The 24,674-nt window shown below is 30.7% G+C and overlaps 3 protein-coding genes, 1 long non-coding RNA gene and 1 other non-coding gene across 8 annotated transcripts; 2 read left to right on the forward strand and 3 right to left on the reverse strand.

Annotated features, from left to right (window-relative positions):
- Window positions 1–589: 589 nt before the first annotated feature.
- Window positions 590–9,709, reverse strand: LOC122524736 (lissencephaly-1 homolog). Of its 4 annotated transcripts, none has more exons than XM_043647143.1 (7): window positions 9,572–9,709; window positions 4,921–5,072; window positions 2,229–2,382; window positions 1,906–2,112; window positions 1,363–1,773; window positions 883–1,231; window positions 590–799 (listed from the first exon to the last, which is right to left on the reverse strand). In XM_043647143.1, the coding sequence occupies exons 2-7, from the start codon at window positions 4,956–4,958 to the stop codon at window positions 726–728; spliced, it is 1,233 nt and encodes a 410-aa protein (XP_043503078.1). In that variant the 5' UTR covers window positions 4,959–5,072; window positions 9,572–9,709; the 3' UTR covers window positions 590–725. The 4 variants fall into 4 exon arrangements, with proteins under 4 accessions (XP_043503078.1, XP_043503079.1, XP_043503080.1 ...); XM_043647144.1 differs by lacking the exon at window positions 9,572–9,709 and adding an exon at window positions 9,120–9,301; XM_043647145.1 differs by lacking the exon at window positions 9,572–9,709 and adding an exon at window positions 8,430–9,043.
- Window positions 4,487–5,774, forward strand: LOC122524737. The gene is made up of 2 exons (XR_006305615.1): window positions 4,487–4,677; window positions 4,845–5,774. It is a non-coding gene; the product is annotated as an uncharacterized LOC122524737 (long non-coding RNA).
- Window positions 9,710–10,870: 1,161 nt separating the features above from the next.
- Trnar-acg lies at window positions 10,871–10,943 on the reverse strand. Its single transcript has one exon. It is a non-coding gene; the product is annotated as a tRNA-Arg (tRNA).
- A 2,148-nt stretch (window positions 10,944–13,091) lies between these two features.
- Window positions 13,092–14,012, forward strand: LOC122524990 (putative uncharacterized protein DDB_G0282133). The gene has a single exon (XM_043647521.1). The coding sequence runs from the start codon at window positions 13,092–13,094 to the stop codon at window positions 14,010–14,012; it is 921 nt and encodes a 306-aa protein (XP_043503456.1).
- A 755-nt stretch (window positions 14,013–14,767) lies between these two features.
- On the reverse strand, window positions 14,768–17,813 carry LOC122524991 (ATPase family AAA domain-containing protein 2-like). The gene is made up of 11 exons (XM_043647522.1): window positions 17,660–17,813; window positions 17,410–17,558; window positions 17,071–17,340; window positions 16,765–16,956; window positions 16,495–16,676; window positions 16,230–16,416; window positions 15,930–16,115; window positions 15,700–15,835; window positions 15,482–15,580; window positions 15,299–15,391; window positions 14,768–15,183 (listed from the first exon to the last, which is right to left on the reverse strand). Exons 1-11 carry the CDS (start codon window positions 17,811–17,813, stop codon window positions 14,873–14,875), a joined length of 1,959 nt encoding a protein of 652 aa, XP_043503457.1. The 3' UTR covers window positions 14,768–14,872.
- Between the last annotated feature and the right edge of the window lie 6,861 nt (window positions 17,814–24,674).

Below are 24,674 nucleotides of genomic sequence, written 5' to 3' on the forward strand. Positions count from 1 at the left end.
AAAAAATTCGACGAAATGGTAAAGAATGTGAGAACCGAGGAGGACGATAATATCCTTTATTTTATACTCAATATCGCATTTTTGATATTATAATAAATATTGATAATACCTGAAAAGAAAAAGAGAGAAAAACAGGCGAAAGAGAAAAAGATGGCATTATAGCGGAGAGCCAGAGAGGATAGAAGAAGAGGTAATGGGGGTATAAAAAGGCAGTCACTGACAAAATTTTGCACTAAGTAGAAATAAATATATATAGAATATCCTGTCTTTGTTCTCGCGCATTTAGTTAAAGAAAAATAAATTCCTATGGTTTCAAACACTATAATGCTGTAAATTGTGTAATATCCTCCTCGAGATGAGCCTATATGTACTCTCCTCGATTAGTGCAGTTCGTTACCGTAAAACGATATACAATATTAATATAATTACTAATCGTACTTTATTATAAATTAATTAAAGAGCTCTTAGTCGTACGCGTATGTATGTATAATAATAATAATAATAATAATAATAATAATAATAATAATTAATAATAATTAATAATAATAATAATAATTAATAATAATAATAATAATAATAATAATAATAATATTAATCATAATGTATGTACGATAGCTTTTGGAGCAGGTTACTCTTTCGGCCATTTCAATCGAACTGGACGCGCATGTTTATCTTCTTCGCTCTTCATGTTTATGAAGTTCCAAAGAAACTGTAAAATAGGGTGACTAGCGACACTCCCAGATCTTCACCGTTTGATCTACGCTACCGGTGACCACATATGGATGATTCTTGTGAAAATCTAAGGATAAAACATAGAAAATAATAATTGCTATGTTGATTAACAAAAACAAATGAATGTAAGTAGTATCTTTATATATTTACCGACAGAGGTGCAAAAATGGACATGCGCTTCTAGAGTTTTCATCGCCCTCTTATAACGCGTATCCCATACTCGGAGTGTCTTGTCATCAGAAGCACTGACGATAAACTTTCCACCTGGATGGAAAACGATTCCACGTACCCAGTTGTCATGTCCGAGAAGTGTGAAAAGGCATACACCAGCACCAACATCCCAAACACGAATGGTCTTGTCACGAGAACCAGACGCAAGGAAGGGACCTTCGTGAGCTCCTTTATTGTCTGCTCCTGCTGCTGCATTGATTGATGCTCTTGCACTTTCTGGTGCCCATGCGATACATTCAACGACGTGGTCGTGGTCTCTGAGTTCAATCTTTGTCAAGAAAATGTTGTAATGTTTTTTTATTCAGTAGAAATTTATACGCGCAAGGAATGTTCTTAGAAGAAAATTAATCAGATAAAAATTGTCTATTAATATAAATATATATATATATATATATGTACCTTTGTTTCTTTCGTTGCTATATGCCACACTCTCACCGTTTGGTCGTTTGAGCAACTGGCAATGAGTTCACCACAAGGACTAACTCGTGCCATTCTCACCCATTCTCTATGACCTGTTAATGTTTTTACGCAATAACCCGTTGCTACCTCCCACATCTTAATCGTCTTGTCCCTAGAGGCGCTTACTACAAAATCACCTTGTGGAACAAATGCTACAGAGCTTACATTATGATCATGACCTTGCATTGTTTTGACACATGCAAATGATTGATGAAAGTCCCACAATTTAATGGACATATCCGCGCTGCAGGAAACTAATAGTTTTCCCGAGACGTCAAACGAGATATCCTGCACACTGTCAGTATGGCCTTTCAATGTTCTTTCAAATTCTCCACTTTCAAAATCCCATACCTTGAAAAAGAAATTACATACATATATACATCATAACTTTTTTCAGCTAAAGTTCATTTTTCTTCTTTCTTCCAAAAAAGAAAAGAAAACATTTCTTACGTGTATGTATATATATATATATATAATATTTACCTTTATAGTGGCATCTTCACTAGCAGATACTATAAGACTAAATACAGGATGGAAAATAACTCTATTAATCGGCGCTCTGTGTCCGCTAAGACAAAATTTCTCTGGTGGCCTAGGTATCCACTCGGATGGTGATCTTTTACCTCGCGTTGGCGCACCTTCGATGAATTCTTTTTCTGCTTCTGAAAGCTTCGATTCTAATTCCATTACCTACAAACGTGGATAATAATTAATAAAAGATATATAATCATATCAAAACCATGTTAACATTTAGACTGATTCTTTGTCAAATAGATACAAAAGCAAAAAATTGCTCAAGAAATTACCTTTTTCTGTAATCGTATGACTGATGTCCATTTTTTCTCGAGAAGACCTCCGTATTTCCTTTCAACTTCTCCCGGCATATCGGCTTCCTTTTTGAATGCTTCCAGTGCGTCTTGATAGCCATTGGTGCTAAGGTAATCCGCGATCGCCTTATTTCTGCGTACATACAGTAAAACAACAATGAGTATTAAAAATGAACTTTTAATCATTCTATTTAGTTGATAACGGTAAAATAGTAACGTTACATTCCAACATTTTAACAAATAAAATTATCATGAAATTTTCACATTCAACATGCCAACATTTTACATATGTATATATCGGTAGAAAAGCCATTTATACGTTGTCGTCGTTGTCGTCAATGGTTAATGCTAACGTTTGTGAACACAATGGAAACTTGCAGGTTGAATATATGTGGGAAAGGGATTGAAAGTCAGACGTAGCTAGTGTAGGGTGAAAGACCTTAAGTCGGTTACATTCGTCTCTATTCACCTGTATTACAGCTACTAACCAATGTGCTACTTCGTATATGCACATACATTATCATCATGAGTTTTTTCTGTTCTCTACGTGTGTATACGCATCCTCTTTAGGTGCGCTATGAAATGTTTGAAGATAGAGAGAAGCATGTATGTGACATATATATTGTATATATATACAAAATATATCAACGTTAAATTGTATAATTCAATTTAATTTTTAATCTAATCTACGGATTGAATTTCAATTTCATACCCTAACTATTAATCTTTTCTAAATTTATATATTATCTATTTGTAATATGTAATTATACTTTATTTTCATATTTAAACAAGTCAGTATAACAGATTCATATCTGATATATCATTGGATTTTTGAAGGACTGCATAATAAAAACAGATAACTTTAGATCATCTCCTCGATATTTTTTACGGATAAGTATGTGTGTGTGTGTGAGAGAGAGAGAGAGAGAGAGAGAGAGAGAGAGAGATTAGGATAGTCGCTATTATAACAAAATCTTAAGTCATGTAGGCGTCTCTATGCAAGAGCAGGGAAAAAACATACATATGTCTATTTATTAAAATTTTATCTTACAGATTTTGATGATTTTTTAAAGTGAATCTTCCTTCATTGAAAAAGAGAAAGAGAAAGAGAAGGAGAGAAGTGTTTGGGGAAAAAAGAAAAGAACATGAGTGTAACGAGCGACGTAGGCTATGCGAATCGATGAACAAGTCCTCCTTTTCTGCTTTATTTTAATTTCTCGTCCCCTGACTAGTTTCTCTCTTTCTCTCTCTCACTTTTCTCCCCCGCATCATTCTCTCTCTCTCTTTCTTTTTCTTCATCCCCTATATACGTGTCTCAGTTTCTCGTTCGTCCTGTTAACTCTCTTCGACCTACGCCGACTCATTTCGCACGTTATCGATCGCAAACTCTGCGCGTGCTCGAGAAACCATTCCCTTCCAACTTTATCCACTTCACCCCACTTCATCCCCATCCCACCCCCTCCTTAATATTTTTCCTTCCAACTCACTACCCTCCGGTTATTCTCCTAGTATGGATCTACGATTAATTTGACGTCATCGGGAATAGTCTTTCAGCTATCGATTCCCCGATCGAAATTAAAGATGAAGGTTACTCGACTTTGTGACCAATCGGTCACCAAAGGACAGAATACCCTTTACAACTACATTGACGTAATTTAACGGAATGGTTATACATTTAGAAATGAATAAGTATGACTCAAGTATTAAGTGTACAACTTTGCTTCCGCTTTACTATTCTACTATAATCGGTTAAATATGATTTGTCTTTAATAAAAGTTATATTTTTTACGATTGTGTGTGCACATGGAAATAATAATCAATTTGATACTAGCGCTTGGATAATAAATAAAATAATATTTATAATTATATATAATTTTCGTAAAGTCTCAACAAACGTAGAAAAATAATAACATTGAATGCAAAGTTTTAATTAGACATTTAAAATCGATCATTTGATCAAATCTGGTACGTTACATATTAAATCAAATTTTGTCTGGATTCGAGCTAGAGTTATCTGTCTTTCTTGATCTCTTTTTAATGCAAAAGCGTAGACTTATACTATGTAGGGGTTAAAAGAGGGAGAGTACGGTCTCGTTTTCCTTCTCTTTCGTGGTTGCAGGTTTCCTCGATTGATCCAGGCCACCGTCTGCACGCACTCGCGTGCAACCACCCCCACTCTTCATCCCTGTGTTTCTTTCTCTCTCTCTCTTTTTTTCTTTCTCTTCTCATCTAACTGCATAGACAGAATGAACTAGAGGGGAGAAAGAGATATAGGATGGTGGCAGGAAAGACGGAAGGAGACGAGAAACTACAACTTGACTACTCCGGAGAAAGCCATTGTTCTCTCTTAAAAACAACAGCCTGAAATACTGCACCGGTGCGAAGCCCTGTCCCAGCATTAACGTGAAAAATCTCCTAAGAGACTAAGGTATTAGGGCTGGTAATAGTACTCTTGAATAATTCAATAATCAATTATTTTATAGGGACTCGAGTGCTATAATGGACTTTGAGCCTAACCTTTCGTTATATATAATTTAATTTTTAAACTTTAATTACATTCGACTTAAACGTAACAAATAAGTTGTTTTCAATTAGATAAAATTTAAGTTGACGAGAGGAAAGGAAAGAAGAAGAAGAAGAAGAGTGAAGATAATAACGACCAAAAACTTACAACTCCTCCCTCTGACGTTGAGACAGCACCATTTTCATGATCCTTAGATTGTTTGTTGCCTCTTACTGGATTTTTCGATAATAATTCGATTGAGCACGACTAGATTCTCCAGTCAGCTCTCGTTTTGTTCAATACCCTGCCTTCAGCATTGCCTGTAATACAGAACAAATAAATTGATTAATGCAACGTTCAAATAATTGAATAAAAAGGAATAATTTGAAGATAAAAATATTATTTATATATATACGGATGATACTGTTTACTTCTCTTCGACAAAGTCAAGAGAGAAGAAAAAACTTGGGAGAAATATAAGTTGGTCTCGTTTGGAAATATGTATATTCCGGTCAATGTAAAAAGAAAGTACTAGTTATCGCGTCATCGGCATGAACAACGATCGATTTAAATGAGGTCGAAATACTTTTCTTCGCGGAAGGTACGAAGAAGGTACGAAAGTGAAAGGGGGCGGTTAATAAATGGAGTAACGACCACATAAGAAGGTTCGTAAAAGAGAACAAAAAAGAAGAGATCATGTTGTTCTAAGCCATGTCCAAAAGCGTAAGATATCATCAAGAGGCCAACGTTAATCGTATCGATATACATAAATATTTACATAATTATTTGCAAATAAAGTCGCGCCATTGAAAATAATACTTAAAAGTTCGATATATGTATTGTAGTTATGCGAAAGCATTTAGGTTAACTACTTTGTGCATTTATTACCAATATTAACTCATGACATTGGAATTCCTTTGATAAACCGGACAGATCGGATGAATTATAATATCGTTTCGCAATGACCACTTTGTCCCTGTCCCGTAAGCAAATGAATAAAAAAAGAAATAGAAATACGGAAAGAGAGGGAAAGAAAAAGAGCGCGCGCGAGAGAGAGAGAGAGAAAAGTGTAGGTGAAAAACGCATCTCCTCGTTTAATTTCTAGTCTTCCCTTCTCTGATCTCATAGAGAAGTTATATCTGCGGTCGCCATTGCATTTTCGAGGAAACTGGTATTATAAAACGATCCTGACACGAATAGAAAAGCGGGCTTGCAGGAGAAAGAAGGGAATGTGGCAGTGACCTTGCTTGCATTATTATTTCGGCTCGGTTTTAGATTCTACATGTACGTAGGAAGTCATTTTCGTCAAAAATAAAAATATGTATGTGGGACTAATATACATATATGTCGATACGCGTCACCGACACGCAATGATACGTAGTATGTAATGATGAAATCGTGATATAAGGGAGATAAATACCAATCAACCCTATTTGATGAGTGAAAAAATATTCTTACAAAAAAATATTGTAATTTATTTTTTTAAATAAATTAAAAATATAATAAAATGTCTCTATAAGAATAATATATAAGACAAGTCAAAATAAAAATAAATAATAAAATAAATAAATATAGAATATATTGTTGTAAAATATCGGTTAGTAAGTGAAAATAAGAAATAAAAAAGGAAACGACGATAAGTAGGGTATATATAGGAAAAGGTAATTGCGTCTTAGAAAGGGAAAAGAATAAGTGAAAGGACCTTGACAATCACCAAGAGGGATGCGAGTTAGGAGAGGTGCGTCTAGGTGCCTTCTCATTATTGGGTGTCGCGACGCTTGAACGACGCCGTCGCAGTCGCAGCTGCCAACAACGATGGCTATGGCTATGACTATGACTATGACTATGACTACGACTACGACTACGACACAATGACAACACGACGACGAAGACGACGACGACGACGCCCAATCGATACACCACTACCCATAGTCCACCTACTCCCTCCCCTCTTTCTTTCCTACCCGCAACGTGTATATTTTGCTTTCCGTTCAAATATTCATATCGTTCTCTTTCCAACTCCACGATCGGACACGAACTAATGCGAAAGAGGTCATGATCGGTATTACCTATTTGTTGTTTTTTTCTTTTTTTTTTAGACCAGAGAAAAAAAGCCTAATTGATTATTTTATTTATAATACCTTTATATATCGATAAAGGAATAACAACCTCATATATAGTACATGTTTATGAAAACATTTTCTTCGATGGATGCTAAACAGAAAGATCATGTATTAAATTTGTGAATGTATTTAAACGTGAATAAGTATATATTTTTTATGTATTATTCATGCACATTTTCGAGGAATGTTAAGAAGACTGAAGAATAGTAAGAATATACTATCAGAATTCTTTCTCTCTTTATATATATATATATATATATATATATATATATATATATCTTACTCTTTTGTCTCTTTTTTTTATTCGAAATAACGAGAATTTTATCAATGAAGAAAAAGAGAAATATCGAAGAAACTCGAAGAGACAAATTTCACACGAGTTTGTACGGGACTTTATTCTGTTGGAGTATTCTTCCGCATTCCAACAAACGCATTATATATACATACTCTTCTTTCGAGACAAGAAATGTTTTCGATTTAATATTAATTTATGAATAAACATAATTTTCTTACTAATCGAACAAATCTAATAATTCTTTAAGTGACTGTAATAATATAAAGAACATATATATGTTAATATATGTTTTAATCTCTTTCTTTTTCTCTATTTATCTATATCTATTTAATTATACACTTGCTGTTTATTTGAAAATGTTAAAAAATGGTAAGCAAAATACGGAACGTTTTCCTCTTTTGTAAAAGAGCTCAATGCTCGTACTTCCGGGATCTTCGAAGACGAGAGAGAAGGCTTTGCCCTTTTCCGATCTCATACACACACACACACACACACATACATACACCTATTCGTACTTGTTGGCTTCGTTTTCTTATTTCAATTCTATATATTATACATATATATTGTATATCACTGGAAAGAGAGAATATTTTGTCAATAATAATAAATTATTTATTACTATTGTATTCTATAAAAACAATATGATTTTGAGAATAGTAATAATATATTAAAAAAGAAATAAAAACGATCACACATTGATTAAGAGAGCTGTGATTGGTGGAGAAAATGCTCTCTTGAGGAATATCTTAAATCCAGGCGATCAATAAACCCACAGGAACGTTATGTGTGTGTGTGTGTGCGTGCGTGTGCGTTATATATACACCAATATATGTAATATAAATTAAAATTTATCGAGTAAGGGGAAAGTAAGAATTTATAGTCGATCGACGCGCGTTTATCCTATTTAATATATTTGTTTAGTCAACAGAAAGTAACTTAAGTAACAACTTTTACACGTTTTCTTATCGATAAGAATACGAGAATGACAATGCTTCCTTGCAGATCTTTTTCTGATCATCTGCAATCGTGATTTATGATTGATACAATCTTTGTATTGTTTTTGAACATGTCAAAAATGAATGTGTATACACGTATGTATGTATGTATGTATGTAATACTCGAAGTAATCAAAAAAATCACGAATTCGTTTGCAGAGTATCGATACCGACAAAATCGACCGTCCTTGATAATAGAAAGATAATTATTACGATAAACACATTAAAAAAAAGTAAATGAGAGAGAGAGAGAGAGATACATACATCAAACGATCAAAAATTCGCAAGAACTTTAATGCCAGGGATGACGTAGAGAGAAAAGACAACACTTCGAGAACGTTAGTAGATATGATATATGAAACTACGATTTTTAGAAAATGTATTTAAACATTTTTTTTTCTCTCAAAGCGAAGCACTTCTTTGACACAAATTGCGGACAAAATATTTTCACGCGAACAGAGTTCGAAAGTATTTTATTTTTTTTACTAAACTTATTACTTTTGACAATATTGCCGTATCACAATTACAATAATTTATAAGTTTTCAAACTTAACGATGTGATTGATTAACAGCTGATCGAAAGAATTAAAGAATGAAGAGAAAGAGAGAGAAAGATAGAGAGAACGAAAGAGAAAGAGAGAGAGAGAGAGAGAAAGATAAAGGAGAGCCGAAGACAGGGCTGTCAAAAATCGGCGGTTTTTAACAGAAACCTATCTGATAAAACGATGTAATTGTTAGAACAAAGAATTAGATGGAATACACGACACGTGTTTGAGATGCAACTTGGAAACACAAGTACAAAGGTTCTTATCGACTTCCTTGTCGAAAGACGAGTCCATATCGTCACACTACGCAAGCGGTCATCGCAAAAAAATCAATTCGGAGTGACGTACAACGTGTATGGTTACTTTATCAGGCGATTCGAATGTATTAAGCTGTGTTAAATGAACATACCAGCTTTAGAATCGCTCGTTCAAGATGATATTGTGACACGTCAAAATATGAGACCGTTTTGAACCGTTCGTATGAAACAACCGTTTGTTGTAAATCGTGAACGGCCATTTTGCCAGGACCCGTCACACGTCTCTTCGTGCTCTTCTCACTCTATCACCTTGTATCTCTATCTCTCACTCTCTCACTCTCTCACTCTCTCACTCTTTAACTCTAACTCTAACTCTATAACTCTAACTCTCTTCTCTCTCTCTCTCTCTCTCTCTTGCACATATATACAACATACACTCTCCTTCTCTGTAACGTTTTCCCTCTCCACCTCTTTCTCATTCTTTCTTTCTTTCTCTCTCTCTCTCTCTCTCTCTATCTGTCCCGCTCGTATTTTGTGAAATCGTCTGTAGCATCTATATCGCCGTCCATTAGAAATATGTGAGTAACGAGTCGTAGGTACTCACGTATTTTTCCAGGGTGTTGTATTAACGTTGGGATCCCTTAGATTCGAAAAATTCGTGTGAAAACCCGGGCGAGCACGACCATTGAAAAACCCTTCGAGATCACTTCTGCGATCGGACTAGCCGCAAGGTGGCGCCTTAAAAGATTTCGCTCGGTCACGCATGCTCCTTGCCGCCGCGAGGTCACGTGACACAACGACCTGCCCATTCCTTCACGATCTTTGTCGATGTTAGACGATGATAACCGACCTTCAGTAAGGCTTACCACCCATGTTTTTTGTTCTGTTATTTGTATCTACAATATTTGTATTTATATTAGCACATAAAAGTTGGCATAGAACCGCAACAGCAGAAAAAATTAATAAGTGCTCTTAATAAATAATTCGTTATAAAATGTCCGTAAAATCTACTCTAGTAGCAGGCCGACTAAGCACCATATGGTAATAGTAGTGCTCTACCTTTATCTTATCGACCATCGGTAATGATAGTTTTCTACTTTAAAATATCGATCGTCGATAATAGTAGATTTTGAATTTATTTTACTCTACGTCGGTAATACTTTATATTAAAGTTACTGACGGTCAATATTATTAAAGTAGAAACTGCCATTAACAACGGCCGATATTTGATAAACAGCAACCTACTATTACCGACGGTCGATATTTTGAAAGTAGAAAACTACCGTTACCGACAGTAGATAAGATAAAGGTAGAGCACTACTATTATCGATATGGTGCTTAGCCGGCCTGCCACTAAAGTGGCTTTTGCGAATATTTTTTCCAGGTCGATGCGCCACTATAGTGGCTCACTCGAGTAGCTTACTTGCTCACCGTATGAATTAAATAATCGTCTTTATAATCATTCATATTTAAGTGAAATGTTAAGGTTTAAGTATGTATATTAATATATTTTTAAGAAAAATTGTTTAATAACAGACTTCGCACTAACTTCTGTTATTTTTTATTATTATTATATCGCGACAGTTGCATAATCCTTCTGAAGAAGATATACATAAAAAATAAAGCGAATAAAAAGATGTTAATCAGTCAGGGCTAACAGCTTATTTTAAATAGTAGAACTAATAGTAATTTGAATTAATGTTTAACAAATGAAATAAAAGCACATATATAATACGTGTTGATAAAGATATTCTAGTTTACGTTTCTTCAAAATTATATTGCATGTATCGAATACTATAGTTTATAATATAAATCAATTAATATAGTAATATTTTTAAGTTGCATTGTTTTATAAAATTTTAAATTGATAAAAGATTAGTTATTAAGTAAAAAAAAAATTTATCGATCCTGCCAGGATTCGAACCTGGAATCTTCTGATCCGTAGTCAGACGCGTTATCCGTTGCGCCACAGGACCATGTTGCGTGGATAATTACTTTTTTTATTATTAAATATCTTGTAAGTCATCATAAAATTTATAGTTTATTTTTATTTCATATATATATTGTTGCAAATTAAAATTATTTTTATATTTAACAAAGTACTGAAGTTCTCTTAAAATTAATATTCACTAAACAGCAAAATGTCCGTATAATATTATTCTACACATAAAAATGTCTTACTATTAGTGAATTATCAGCTATACTGATATGTATGATTAAACTCTTATTATATTTCATAAGCTTCATTTATATATATTTGACTTAATCTACAAACGTAATTATTTATGTTTGAATAATATACTCATTGTTGTGTTATTATCATTTAGAAACAATATCATTTAATTTTCAATATTGTTAACTGCTAACTTTATCCCCTACTTCTTAGATACAAAATATACTCTGTTGTTAATATTTCTTCAACGAAAATTTTCTATTCAAAGATGAAAAATATAACGGTGAGATATTTATTTAAATCAATAGAGATGTAACATTTAATATTCTAGTTTCTTGTAAACATTGTAAAATGTTGATAAAAACTTTATATAAATTATAACAAAGAAGAAATAAAATTATTAAAATTAATTAAGAATTTACACGATCATTTTGTAATTTTGTATGATCGTATTGTAATCGTTTAAGAACGCGCGAATGCGAATGTATTTGCCTAATATGAAATTTCTTAAATATATACTTATAAATATAAAATAGTCTAAGAGTTATCAGCAACGTAGTATTTTCAGATAAAGACTTCTTCCTGCCAGTGCGAGTAATGTGCTGCTGCATATCTATTTTTCATTCCAGCACGATGACTCACACCTATGGTAGGGGAAAATATAAAAACCGCAGTATCTATAGGACGTCGACGTACATTGGTTGGGATGTAAGACCATTTGTACTATTCGGGCCTTACAATTTGAGAATTTATTTTTATGCTGTGTACAAAGTTTTCTTGTGTATTAAATATTAAGAACATAATATCGTAAAATGATGGGCATAATTATATATCATTTTATCAATCACATTTCAAGATTTACTTTCCTTGATGAAACATGAAAATTTAATCTGTAATAGAATTCTGTATACATTTTCCGACATTGTGATACAAAATGTTCGACCGCCATGACAGTTTAGACTATTTTTGAAGTTTCATGTATATAGTACATTGTAAATTTATATATTATAATGACATAATTATTAATTCTGGTGAAAATACGTTATAAATATAAAAAAAGATGTGACTTCTTAAGTGTATGATTATTCAATATTCTGCAATAATCAATGATTTTAGCTCAAAAGGTTAAATTTATCGTCTCTGTAGCTCAAAATCAGACTGTGCACAATTTCATCAAATTCGTATAACTATGGTAGGTAATGAAATTATAATTTATTGATAAAGTATTGTTTTGAAATTATTTTCTATTTTGTGGATGAGATAAGATTCTGAATAAATTGTATATACATATATCCACGTAAAAAAAGAGGGGTCGGAAAAAATCTACTCGCATTTTTTTTTTAGTATTTGTTTATAATAAATGATTTCGATTAAACCACAGTATTTTAAAATATATTTGTCATCTTAAATTGGAAACTACACGAAGAAAAGAAAAACAAATTAAATGTATACGTTATCACATCGAACGATAACGTATGATATGGATTCTCTTTTTTTTGTTTTTACATTTATATATTTATATTATAGTTATAATTATATACAGTTATATGTTTTTTTTATATATATAGTTATATCACTGAAGATGGCGCGATGGTTCGACAAGCAGTTTCGCACCGGTAAAGATTCAATGAAATACTTGCGAAGATCGAAACGTGCTGGTACAAACATTAAAAAAGTCAAATCATTCGATACGTCGATGGTAAAAAATAAAGAAGATTTTATGAATATAATAGGTCTCGGAATGAAAGGGCCATTAAAAAAAGATGACGTAGAAGAAAATAATAATAATAATAATAATAATAATAATAATAACGTGATACTTACGAAGAAAATAAAAATAAATTCATTGACTATGTTAAATATACGGAAATGCAGTGTAGTTATTGTTGCTGAAAGGTGTCCAATATGTAAATTACCCTTTAAATGTGTAAGTGACGTTGTATTTCACAAGATGATGCGACACGGAAATGATCCTGTTATAAGCGATAGTTATTTTCAATCCAATATCCTTACAAAGAAACAGCGTTTAAACATTCGAAGAAGAAGATCGCAAAATACTAACAACAATAATCCGCTTCGTCTTATATTCAGGATTGGCGAAGAGATTATTTCGGAAATTAATATCAATCGTAAATACTTGAAAGTCCCAAATTCTTCTTCATTCTTACCGAAAATAAAGGCTGTTAAGAATACAAAAAATGATGACTTTATTACATTTAAAAATGATTCTGAAAGTAGTGTCGTTGGTATTGATTCTTTCGAGTCGACTAGGAATCATTATGAGGACTATGTTGTAGGCGTTCAACCCTTCAATCGTATACAAACGTTACAGCATTCCCTATTAAACGAAGACTTTCGAAAGAATGATAATAGTAATCGTTTAAAACTATTTTTAGGTGTTAAAGATAAAAATTTAACATTTAGTAATGATGAGACTGTATTCCCCATTAAATTATCTTGTGTGCGTTCTTTATCTGAAGACATAATAAATAATAACAACAATTCGAATATATTTAATAATATCGCTTCCATCAGCGAATCTAATACATTCGATAAAGAAAATACCTTGACGAAAACACAATCGGTAAAAAGAGTTTGTAACGTTAATCCATCTGCAGAAGCTACTGAAATGTATCTAACTTCGTGTACAGAGAATGAGAACAAAAACAAGAGGAATCATGATAATAATGATGACGAAGAAATACAAGAGATACTTCGTATTACCAAAAGAAGACGGACAAATAATAACAACGAGAATATCAGATACAGATTGGATCCTCCTATAAACGAAGATTCATTGTCATATGATCTCGAGGAAAAATTAAGAATCATGCGAGAGAAGAGATACCATTTAGTATATACCATACTATGATATAATATCCAAATTCTCTCCGTCATTTGATTCTATAACAACGAAACTATTCGAGCCTGACAGTAGTACTGAACCTAGGTTCAGTAAAAGCGTCAGGAAAAAAAAAAATAGACAAATTTTATCCTTAAAGTCTATTATCATTTTTGTATTATAAATTCATGTAGAGTGTTTATTTGTAACGTAATATATACGGGACATTTTTATTCATTTTTCATAAAGCTATAATTTTTTCGATATTACCCTATTTTACATATGTGTGCTATGTAAAAATGAGTAAATAGAAAAATTTTATGTTGTATATAACTTATTTCATCATAGATTATAATTTACTCTATTAAATCAGTGTATATTGTGTGCATATTAGTGATATTACGATGTCGCGGAACATTTTTGATTGTAAAGAAAATTTGCGGAACAAAAATATGTATTGAAAAATCTTTTTTTAAAATTTATATTGGATTAAGTATAGCATAATAAGAAAAAAGAGAAAAAAAAATTATATTTGTAAACACTCTATTTATAATAAAATGACTTTTATATAAAAATGAAACTCTGTTTAAAATCTACTTTAATACGGGTCGGGTTAATTTGACACTCTGCGTTCTCTGATTTAATACTGAAAAAGAACAAAAAAAAACAATAAGAAAGTTTATATAATAACGTTAAAATATAAAAATATTTCATTACATATGTATGTCATAACGATCATGATTTATTTTTGAACGACGTGGACACTTCAAGCAACAATAAAAAATGAGGAATAAATTTATTATTGGCAACAACAACAACATCAACAACAACAACAAAAAGCACTTGGATCACCTAATTAGAGATAAATTCATTATTTATCGATTTGTTCCTTAATCATCTTCATAATCAAAAAATGTTTTTTTCCTCTTCATTTCTTCCAAGACTTGAAAACAATTTTCAATAACGTTCGACATATTGTCTTCGTTTTTCCTTTCCAAAATAAGTTCCAACGAGCCGTATAAATTCTCTAACCGATTACTTTTCCAATTTTCCGTTGATTGGATGATCCTTTGAAGTAATTCTTGAAGCTGAAGATCCGTTATATTCTCGGTACTTGAAATATTAGACGATGCGCACGACATCTTGGCGCGTTTCGATCCCGGTCCTTCTCCCAAGGCACTACATTCTCGTTTAACATTAACTACAAAAAATTTATTATATAGATATAATTATTATATAGATATAAAAAAACAAATATTTCTAAAAAACGCAGAAAAAAAATTGTTTCGATTGTAGAGGTAAGTTTTTTTTTTTACTTGATTTGGTGGTAGCCGATTGGGTAGATCGAACAGCGCCAAGTTTACTTCGAGCTTTTGATCTTTTAGTCGTAGTTCCGTCTATCGCGTTTTCTATCGTTAGCATAATTTTGTTTATTAATTCGTTACTATACTTAAAAAGAAACAGATATGTTATAAAAGAACGTTAATCAATTATCTTACGACGTCCACGTTGTCCATTTAAATCCTTGTGTGCGTCCATCTTGGATTTTTTTCCATTTTCGGTTTTCGTTCTTTTCGGGCCCATAATTTGTATGAAATCTATTATATTAGCAAAATATTTTGTAATAAAGAATAATTGCTAATTAAAAAAAATCAGAAAAATGAAAAGACAGAATAACAAAATGTAATACGATAATAAAATGGGTACATGATAATACCTTGCGAGGATCTGCTAGAAGCAGCATCCGACGGTGAGTTTGAAAAAAGCTGTAAGAAGAATGATTTACGTTCTTGCAAGCCAGGTAATGGTACTTCAAATACCTCATCTCGACTTCGATCGAACGAATTTTTAATCTAAACAAATTTACGAAATGTATGAAATATAATTAAACATAAAAGTTATATTAAACAACAGATAATCTTCGTAATGTTTTATAATATTAATTACTTCTAAAGGTAAATCCTCGTAAGTGGAATTAGCCGTTGTAAGGATCAACATGTAAACTGTATTATCGAGATCTCTCATTAGGGAAGCAAAAACCACGCGTGCTGTTTCGTCAACTAGGTTCCACCATGCAAGAATATCAGGAATATATAACAATGATGGTAAAGTACGACGTGCTCCTTTCACTTTCTATTGCAACAAAATGTATTATACATAAATGTATCTAAATAAATTATTACAAATTATGAGAAGAAAAAAATCTAAACGACAAATGATCGATTAAAATATTTATCAAAAAATCACCTGAATGATCGTTTCTTCGGCAGCTCTGCCAGTTTCTTCGAAGAGAGTTGTCACATCCAAAACGTGACAGGGCAAATGATCTAAATCGTGAAGCAAAGCTGGACCTAAATGCCGAGTATGGCAATCATCTTCGCCGCATAATAAAATTCTAGGACAGGTGGTCGATTTCGAATTGGCTTTGCCGATACTGTACGAATACGGGATAAGAAAAAAAAGAAGATAAACAATGTAAAAATGAGAATTATGTAACAACAATCCAACTTACATGTCATCTGATGTCAACATTCCCATTGGACAAAGAATTTGTAACTGAGATTGAATGCTTGACAAATTGCCTCGTAAAAGCGGTTGAATTTTCATCGACAAAGATTTCACCGGTGCTATAACGACTCTGTGAGACGCTGGAACGATATTTTCCTGGGCCTTCAGAAAATCTTGTTTCTCTACCTTCATTCGTTTATTGATTTTGTTTTTTGTTTAAAAAACGTGAGACAATAATAATATTCGAATAGAATAACCATTCCGAAGATATTACCTTGAGGTGTCGCTCGTTTATGTAATGTCTTGATTTTAACGTATAAATTTCCGGATAATGTCTTCTAACGCAACACATGACAGCTTCAGCACAGAGAGCTTGCAAATCGCTACCACAGTATCCTATCGTTTTCGAGGCCAAATAGGCAAGAAACTTTTGAGGAGGTTTCTGCTTCCAGCTTTTAATGTGAACCTACAGTACCATTTAGTTTTAAAATCAACAAATTTTCAATTTCGTCTGGTACATATTATTTACAAGATAACAAAATTAATGAAACGAAAAAATCTCTGACAAGTGTCAAACTACCGAAAGTATGTCTTTCCTAGCAGAGTAACAAGGCAAAGGAAAGTAAAGTTCTCGGTCGAATCTTCCTGGTCTCCTTAACGCCGGATCTATTGCGTCGATTCTATTAGTAGCGCCAATCACTATAATTTCTGAATTGTTCTCCAGGCCATCCATTAGGGCCAAAAGCGTAGTCACTACGCTGGCATGTACGAAATCCTGACGACTTGATCTTATCGGTGCTAGACCGTCAACTTCATCGAAAAAAATAATACAAGGTTTCGTTTGTTGAGCCTGTGTAACGAGTTTTATTATTAGATTGATCTATCAATTCATAATAATAATATCGGGTATCGTGCTAACCATAGTGAAAATTTTCTCGAGCTTTTTCTCACTTTCGCCAACCCATTTGCTCAAACAATCAGATCCCTTTCGTGATATGAAGGAGACCTTGCGTTCAGAAGTACTACATTCTGATGCCAATGCACTGGCTACCAAAGTTTTGCCAGTTCCTGTTGACGAATGAAAATCGATGAAACTAGCCTGTTAATTTAATTCGCATAGTATTTTATTCGATTATTTTCCTTCAAATAAAATGTCATTGAAACTTTACCTGGGGGACCATAGAACAAAAGACCTCTTGGTGGTTTCAAATTGAACTTGGCATAAACATCACCATACATTAGCGGAAACAGAACCATTTCTTTCACTATTCTAATATGTTTGTCCAAACCACCGATATTTGTAAAATCTTTTTTAACCGACATATTTGGAAAAATTGGTGAGTTCGAGTGTCAAATGGAACCTTTTCTTCTTCTTCTTCTTCTTCCTCTTTTCACTTTCTAATATGAGGATAAAAATCGTATTTTTGTATTTATTATTATTATTATTATTAAATACAAGTTTAAATTACACGAAGAAAAATATCGTCTCAGGAACGGTGTATTTTAAAATATATATACATCGTGATTAATATGTATACGTATATATACGTGTTCGAACGAGCACTTTTACTAGAATTTATACATTGTAATTTGTTACGATCGAATTTTTATCGTTGACATTATGACATTTCGAAGGTTAAATCGATTATAGACATACGAATGTATAGAAGGGATTTTAAGTGGAAGAAGAAAATTACAAATGAACAAAAGAGAGGAGAGAAAAAGAGAGGAAGGGCGGGGGAGATTAATCCGATGCAATGATATGTTACGAAACTCTCGGCTTTATTATAATATTTAATGTTTTTTTTTTATTATTATTTTTTTTTGTTTTAATTTTTTTTATTATTATTGTTGTTTTGCTTACTACAGCGTATATGACAATAAAATGTTTTACTTATATAGTAAAATACATAAGGCAGTGGATGTTGTTCTTGCATCGACACTTTCCCTGTCATTCTTTCCTTTGAGCAATGCGCCAAAACGATACAATATGGTATCGGTACGCAATATATATACGTCTTATTAATTTATTACACGACATTTCGTAAACATATTCATCAATTCGCATAAATATTTATGTAGCATTATTTTTTACACAAGGGAGTTGATCACAATCTCTTATTACCGTGTTAAGAAACCTATTTTAGTCATTAGTTAGAAACCATAAGCTCGATCAATTTAATTAAAAGGCAGTGTCAACCACAAATATTACTCTCTTTCTCTTTCTCTTTCTCTCTCTCTCATATTCCGTATATGACGTGATATTTGTTCTTTTTCCTTGTTGATTTAATTTTATTATTATTATTATTATTATTATTTTGTTTGTGTGTGTGTTATAATATTTATTTTTTCTTTCTTTCGTTCCCTTTTCTCTTTCTCCAAATTATTTCTTTTTTGCAACATTTATGGCGATACAGAGATGATAGAATTCAACGAGACTATGAAGCACCATAATAAAATAACATAATAATAGTTTTCGATTTTTTTATATTTCAGATAGTATGTCAAGCAAATCCTGTATAAACGAAATAATGTCTTAGGCAATTCGGATAAATTTTCAATTGATATTTTTCTCTTTCGTTTATTCATGTATACGTTACCATTAAAGTGTACAATTCAGTTAATTCATTAAATAATTAGGCCTTTTTAGGAAAGTATACAAATTGCAATTTCATACTTTAAATACTCGTCTCTTATAAATTCGTATATTATTGTTAATAGAAGTATGTAATTCTGTCTTCTTTCATATTTAAACAGGCTAGTATAGTTCTTTCAGGGTTTACCTAGTTATTTCACGAATTAACGGATTTCACAAAAGTAACACTACATATATAAAATTTATTCTACTGTTTATATAAAAACATATCGTTGACTGAGAAAGTTTTACTATCGAAGCATTCACTTTGTAAATGTGATCATTCGCTGTAAATTACAACTTGGTAGAATTTCGGAAAGTAAATATTTATATATTAATAGTTCATAAAAATAAAGAAATAGTTTATGTGCTTCGAAATAATTTTTTCTAAACTAGACAAAGTGGATCATTTAAAAAGACTTTTTTAATTTTTTATATACTTCATATCGCATATTTATTTCTTCATATCTATTGAAATATCTTAAACACTTTGTTCAGTTTTAAAAAAGTTATTTAGATTTAAATTATGTTAATATATTTTAAAAATCTATTATACAGGCATACTCTAGCATTAGCATAGATCAGTTTAAAAAGCAAGTATTATTTTAATAACAATCGTATGACATATTTTTTTCTGAAATGGACTAATACATTATTTCTTTCGATATAGTAGAACTTTTTTCTCTTGAATCTTACATATAATAATAAATTGTTTTATAGACTAAAATCAAGATATATTATATATGTGTTAACCTGAGCAAGAGAAAGTATCTTTCCTTCACAGTTCCTTCACCGATTTACTTATACGGACAACAAACAATACTTATTTTTACGCCATTTTAAACATTAAAAACGGCGGAAGCAAAGTTGTAAACCTAATAGTTCCATTGGTTCTATAGAAATTTGTTTTTCTTATATTAATGTAACAATATTAGTATAGAAATAACGAATATTATTAGGAGATTATATTACTCAACTATTGTGATGAGAATTCGCTGTTTAAATTTTATCATAATGTTTTAGTATTTACAATAAAAATCATTCACCAAGTGTTAAAGTATAGTTCAGCAGTTAGAAAAATGGAATTGAAAAAACAAAATAAGAGGAATATTAATTGTAGAAATATTAATTTTAATAATATATATGTTATGGTCAATGTAGAGAATATGGGCATTGTATAGAGTGTCCACTAAGATTGGGCAATGTATATTTTCAGTATGTTTTTCATACATTCGATTTTAAACTCTTGTAAATGAAACAAACCACGACAGGTATACGCAGGTGCATGCAAACGTTTCTCAACTGTCTAACTATAAGAACTTTATTTTCCAAACTTCCACGTTGTAAGGACAAAAGGAGGTAATATAAAAAAAATAACGAATTCAGTTATTAATAATTAAAGATATATTCTGTTATTTTGTTACTATAAAGATTAGCGTGCTGCTCGGTTTCTGTTAAGAGTTTAGCTTCACCCTTCCCTGTTCTAAACACACCCTCCACTGAAGCACATTTTAAAGATTGATCGAAACTTGTTACTGACATTGTGTACAAATTTTGTAATTTCCATGGTTTGTTTTACTTACACAAGCTTACAAAAATTTCCCTCCCCTCGAGCTCTAAAAATAGTCAACTGAAGCATATATTCTACTTTGACCGAAACCATCTGGGCATTGCATAGATTGACCGTAACATATATACATATGGTTTTACTTATAATTAATATATGACTATTAATTATATTATACGTTTTTATAGATGTTAATTATTGGCTGAGATCAATCGTCATTATTTACTTTCAGATATTATATAATGATTGTAAAATATGTGCACGTGGGTGAGTTCAAAAGTTTTTAGCCTAACACAGAGACAATTATTCTCGGTTAAACTCACTTTTATTAAAAAAAAAAAAACAAATAAAATAAAATAAAAATTATTTGTTAAGGCTCACAACTTTCTTACTCACCCTCGTATATACTTTGTATAAGGAAATTAAATTGCACGAGTACAAGAAATTCAAATTTATATTGTTTCTAATAAAAATAATATATATGAAGTAGAGAATATATGATTTATAAAAAAGAAATGTTGTTTGTTTATCACGGAAGATTTATTAAAATTAATTTCTCTTACTATTTTCTATTAAAAATTTTATAAAAGAATAATGGAAACGTTTCTCGCGAAAGCACAAAAAAAACAGAGTTAATAAAATATTTTTGCAGTAAGATTGGAATAGCAATGTTTTAAAAATGATTTAAGTATGTGTGTATGTTCGTCATATATATTAGTATATGCAATAATTAATATCCAATATAATAAAATGATAAAGAAAATACTAAGGTTTTGAAAAAACTTATATGTCATTTATTTTTTATGAGAATGTGTGTATGTGTATATATATAAAAATTATTCGTTTTGATATTTATTATTATTTACATTAATTTATCAACAAATAAAATCATGTTTTACCTAACTCTGTTGTTAAAAGAGAAACGCTAGAAAATGAAAGCTTTTTTTCAGATTCAGTCTTTTAAGGTCTATTTGCTAATAAACATTAAGTAAAATATATATTATAATTTCAAATAATGACGACATAAGATTCCGAAGAGGAATCTTGAAGATTTCTTATGGTAACATAACTTCACATTTTCTTAGAGAATCAAATACATATAATGCATTTCTCTTTCGCTTTTTAAATTGAATTTTATATTAAAAATTCAGTTTTCCCTTTAAGTCTGTCTTGTCTTCGATTTTATATAAATGCACTAAGTAACACATTGCAGCATAATAAAGACTTGTTTCATAAATGGTGGCAAAATATTTTAGTTTGAACAACACTTTTTTTTTTTTTAATATATTAAAACTGACACATTTACGCATTTTATCTGGTAACTATCATCTCACAGTAACGATGTAGATCACAACCAGTATATTAACTTATATCGAAGACAATATATGTCATTATAATATTGATACTTCTTCATATTCCTTTTCGCACACACACATCAAATTATTCTAAATTGATTAGAAGATTTTCCATTGTTTCGACTCTTATACTGTTAACAGGCTAATAATCTATATATTTGATAACTTTGGTTAAAATAAATTGGAAATAATTGAGGATTCTTTTCTTTTCTTGTCATTATACATTATGTTCGTTAAGCACACGTTTATCAAATGTTTTGCCTAAATTATCAAGTTTTGAAGTGATTTTATACTACATTATATTATCACATTAGATACATCGTAGATTATACAAATCAAATGATAATAAAATCAATGTTTACACTCCACATACAACTTAAATTGAACCTTCAGCGACACGATGTAATGTAATACAAGATGTAAATGATTTCATTGAATTTCTTGTGACCTTGTGCAATAAGATTTACATTTTATCTAAAACTTCGCATATGTAAACCTTATAAAAATAATATACTATTGATCCTATAAATACAATAAAAGAGAAATTAATTTGCTTATAAATAAATTATGCATAAATAAAATTTAAATACCTTGGTAATATTTCAATATATGATTATTGTTTACAATATCTGGAATGTATTTACACTATTTTCTTATATATTTGGATTCTAATTTTTACAAAGTGGAAATTATTTCTTTTTACTCCAAATATAAAAAGATATGTAAGACATTAAAATATTATTAATCTATTGATTCAATAATTTTTAGTATCAAGAATGAAAAAAATATTTTATTTCTTTAACATCTGTAAATAAAAACTTTTTTTTTATATTAACATTATCTATATGATTTCTTCTCAACTAGATTTACCGATTAAATCCACTTTGTAAAATTAATATTGATCAGGAATATATTTATCAGAGCTAAATATTTTATATTGTATGTAACGTAAGCTGTGATAGCATATAAAATAATATAAATTTAATTGGTTCTATAATTTGGTAATATATATGTTGTATGACAATTTAACAACATGCTAATGCTACTTTAAATGGAATAGTTTCTTTACAATTCCATATATTAGCAAAGTTCGTTTAAGTACATAATGTACTAATTTACCATCATCTTTGTATGACCATGTGATTTACACGATTTTAGTAAAATTTTTATTTTCTTTCTTATTATTATTATTATTGTATTGTATAGAAAACTGAATATGTAATTTAAAAAATGTTCGTATCTCTCTTCCTTTCATTTTATAAAATTGATTTTATCATAAAGGATCATTGAAATAAAAACCACGCGCGAGTACATATAATATCAAACAATTAGAAATGAAAACTTTCTAGAAGAATGTAAATTTGACACTAATAATAATAAATAATATAAATAACTGTCAACTATAAAAAGAATTATTTATAAAATTAGGACAAATGTTCTTATTCTTCAATTTTCTATTACCTTTTTTTTCTTCTGTTTGTTTACAAACAGTCAATGCAATTTGCAAATAATTAAATTTGTTCGTCTCCCTAAAGAAACATTTATTTTGAATCTTATCACTAGACTGTGGATTTTTATCTGGAGAAAATTCATCTAAATATGCAAACAATATGCAAAAACATACAAGAAATATACAAACTATACGCTAATACTATGCGGGATATATGCATATTACATATATATGTGCCGATAATAATGACAGTGGATTAAGTAAAAAAATTTGAAAAATTTATTTTACGATTTATTTTTTGTAATATAAGTAATTTCAATATGGAATAAATCGTAAAATTAATTTTTCGGGATGTTTGACTTGATTCATTGTCATAATTATTGCCACATATATACCATGCAAATTTATAATGATAAGTGATTTTATTGTCGTTTGTTTTATTTTAATTTGCGTTACGATATATAATAATCGTTTTTTCTGTGAAATAGTATCGCTTGTTCAAAAAAATTAATTTATAAGCCGAAAGGGGTCTTACCACGTCACAAGATGTGATTGTACATATTTAAATTTACTTCAGTATCAGACTTGTATATATTCTGGTTCTTCTGAGTAGATGTACCATTTCAAATTTATTTAACTACCTAATTTAAAAATAATTATTATTATTTGCTAACGTTAGGAATTTGAAAGCTCATTGCCGCAAATACCAAATTTTGCTAATTTAAAAATAATACCATACAGAAATAGTTGTTTGTGGTTTCATCTACAGAGATCCAAATACTATATACTGTAATATCTTTTCAAATGTCTTGAAAATATCATTCGTAAAGATCTCGCAGATAACTTATTCTCAGAGTTGATTCATCTCACCTGGTATATTTTGGCCAGTATATTTTTTGAGGAAATTTCTTCACATTATATTATTCATACATTACCAAGACATTTTTACAACAACCATTACTTGACACATATCGCTAAAAAAATGGATTTTTATTTGGAACTTGCTGACTTGTACTTGCTTCTGAATTTGTTATTAAAGATATCTTCTTCGATAATTAGACTTGCATGATCTATCCATTTGTTAATTATATGTGATTTGTTAAGAATTAGTCGGTAAGTCTTACACATGGAAGTATCACGAATTAGTTCACGATTCATCAAGTGTTGTAAAAAGAAC

The sequence above is a fragment of the Polistes fuscatus genome, unplaced genomic scaffold (genome assembly GCF_010416935.1).
Source record: "Polistes fuscatus isolate 324 unplaced genomic scaffold, CU_Pfus_HIC Scaffold8, whole genome shotgun sequence".
Lineage (NCBI taxonomy): Eukaryota > Metazoa > Arthropoda > Insecta > Hymenoptera > Vespidae > Polistes > Polistes fuscatus.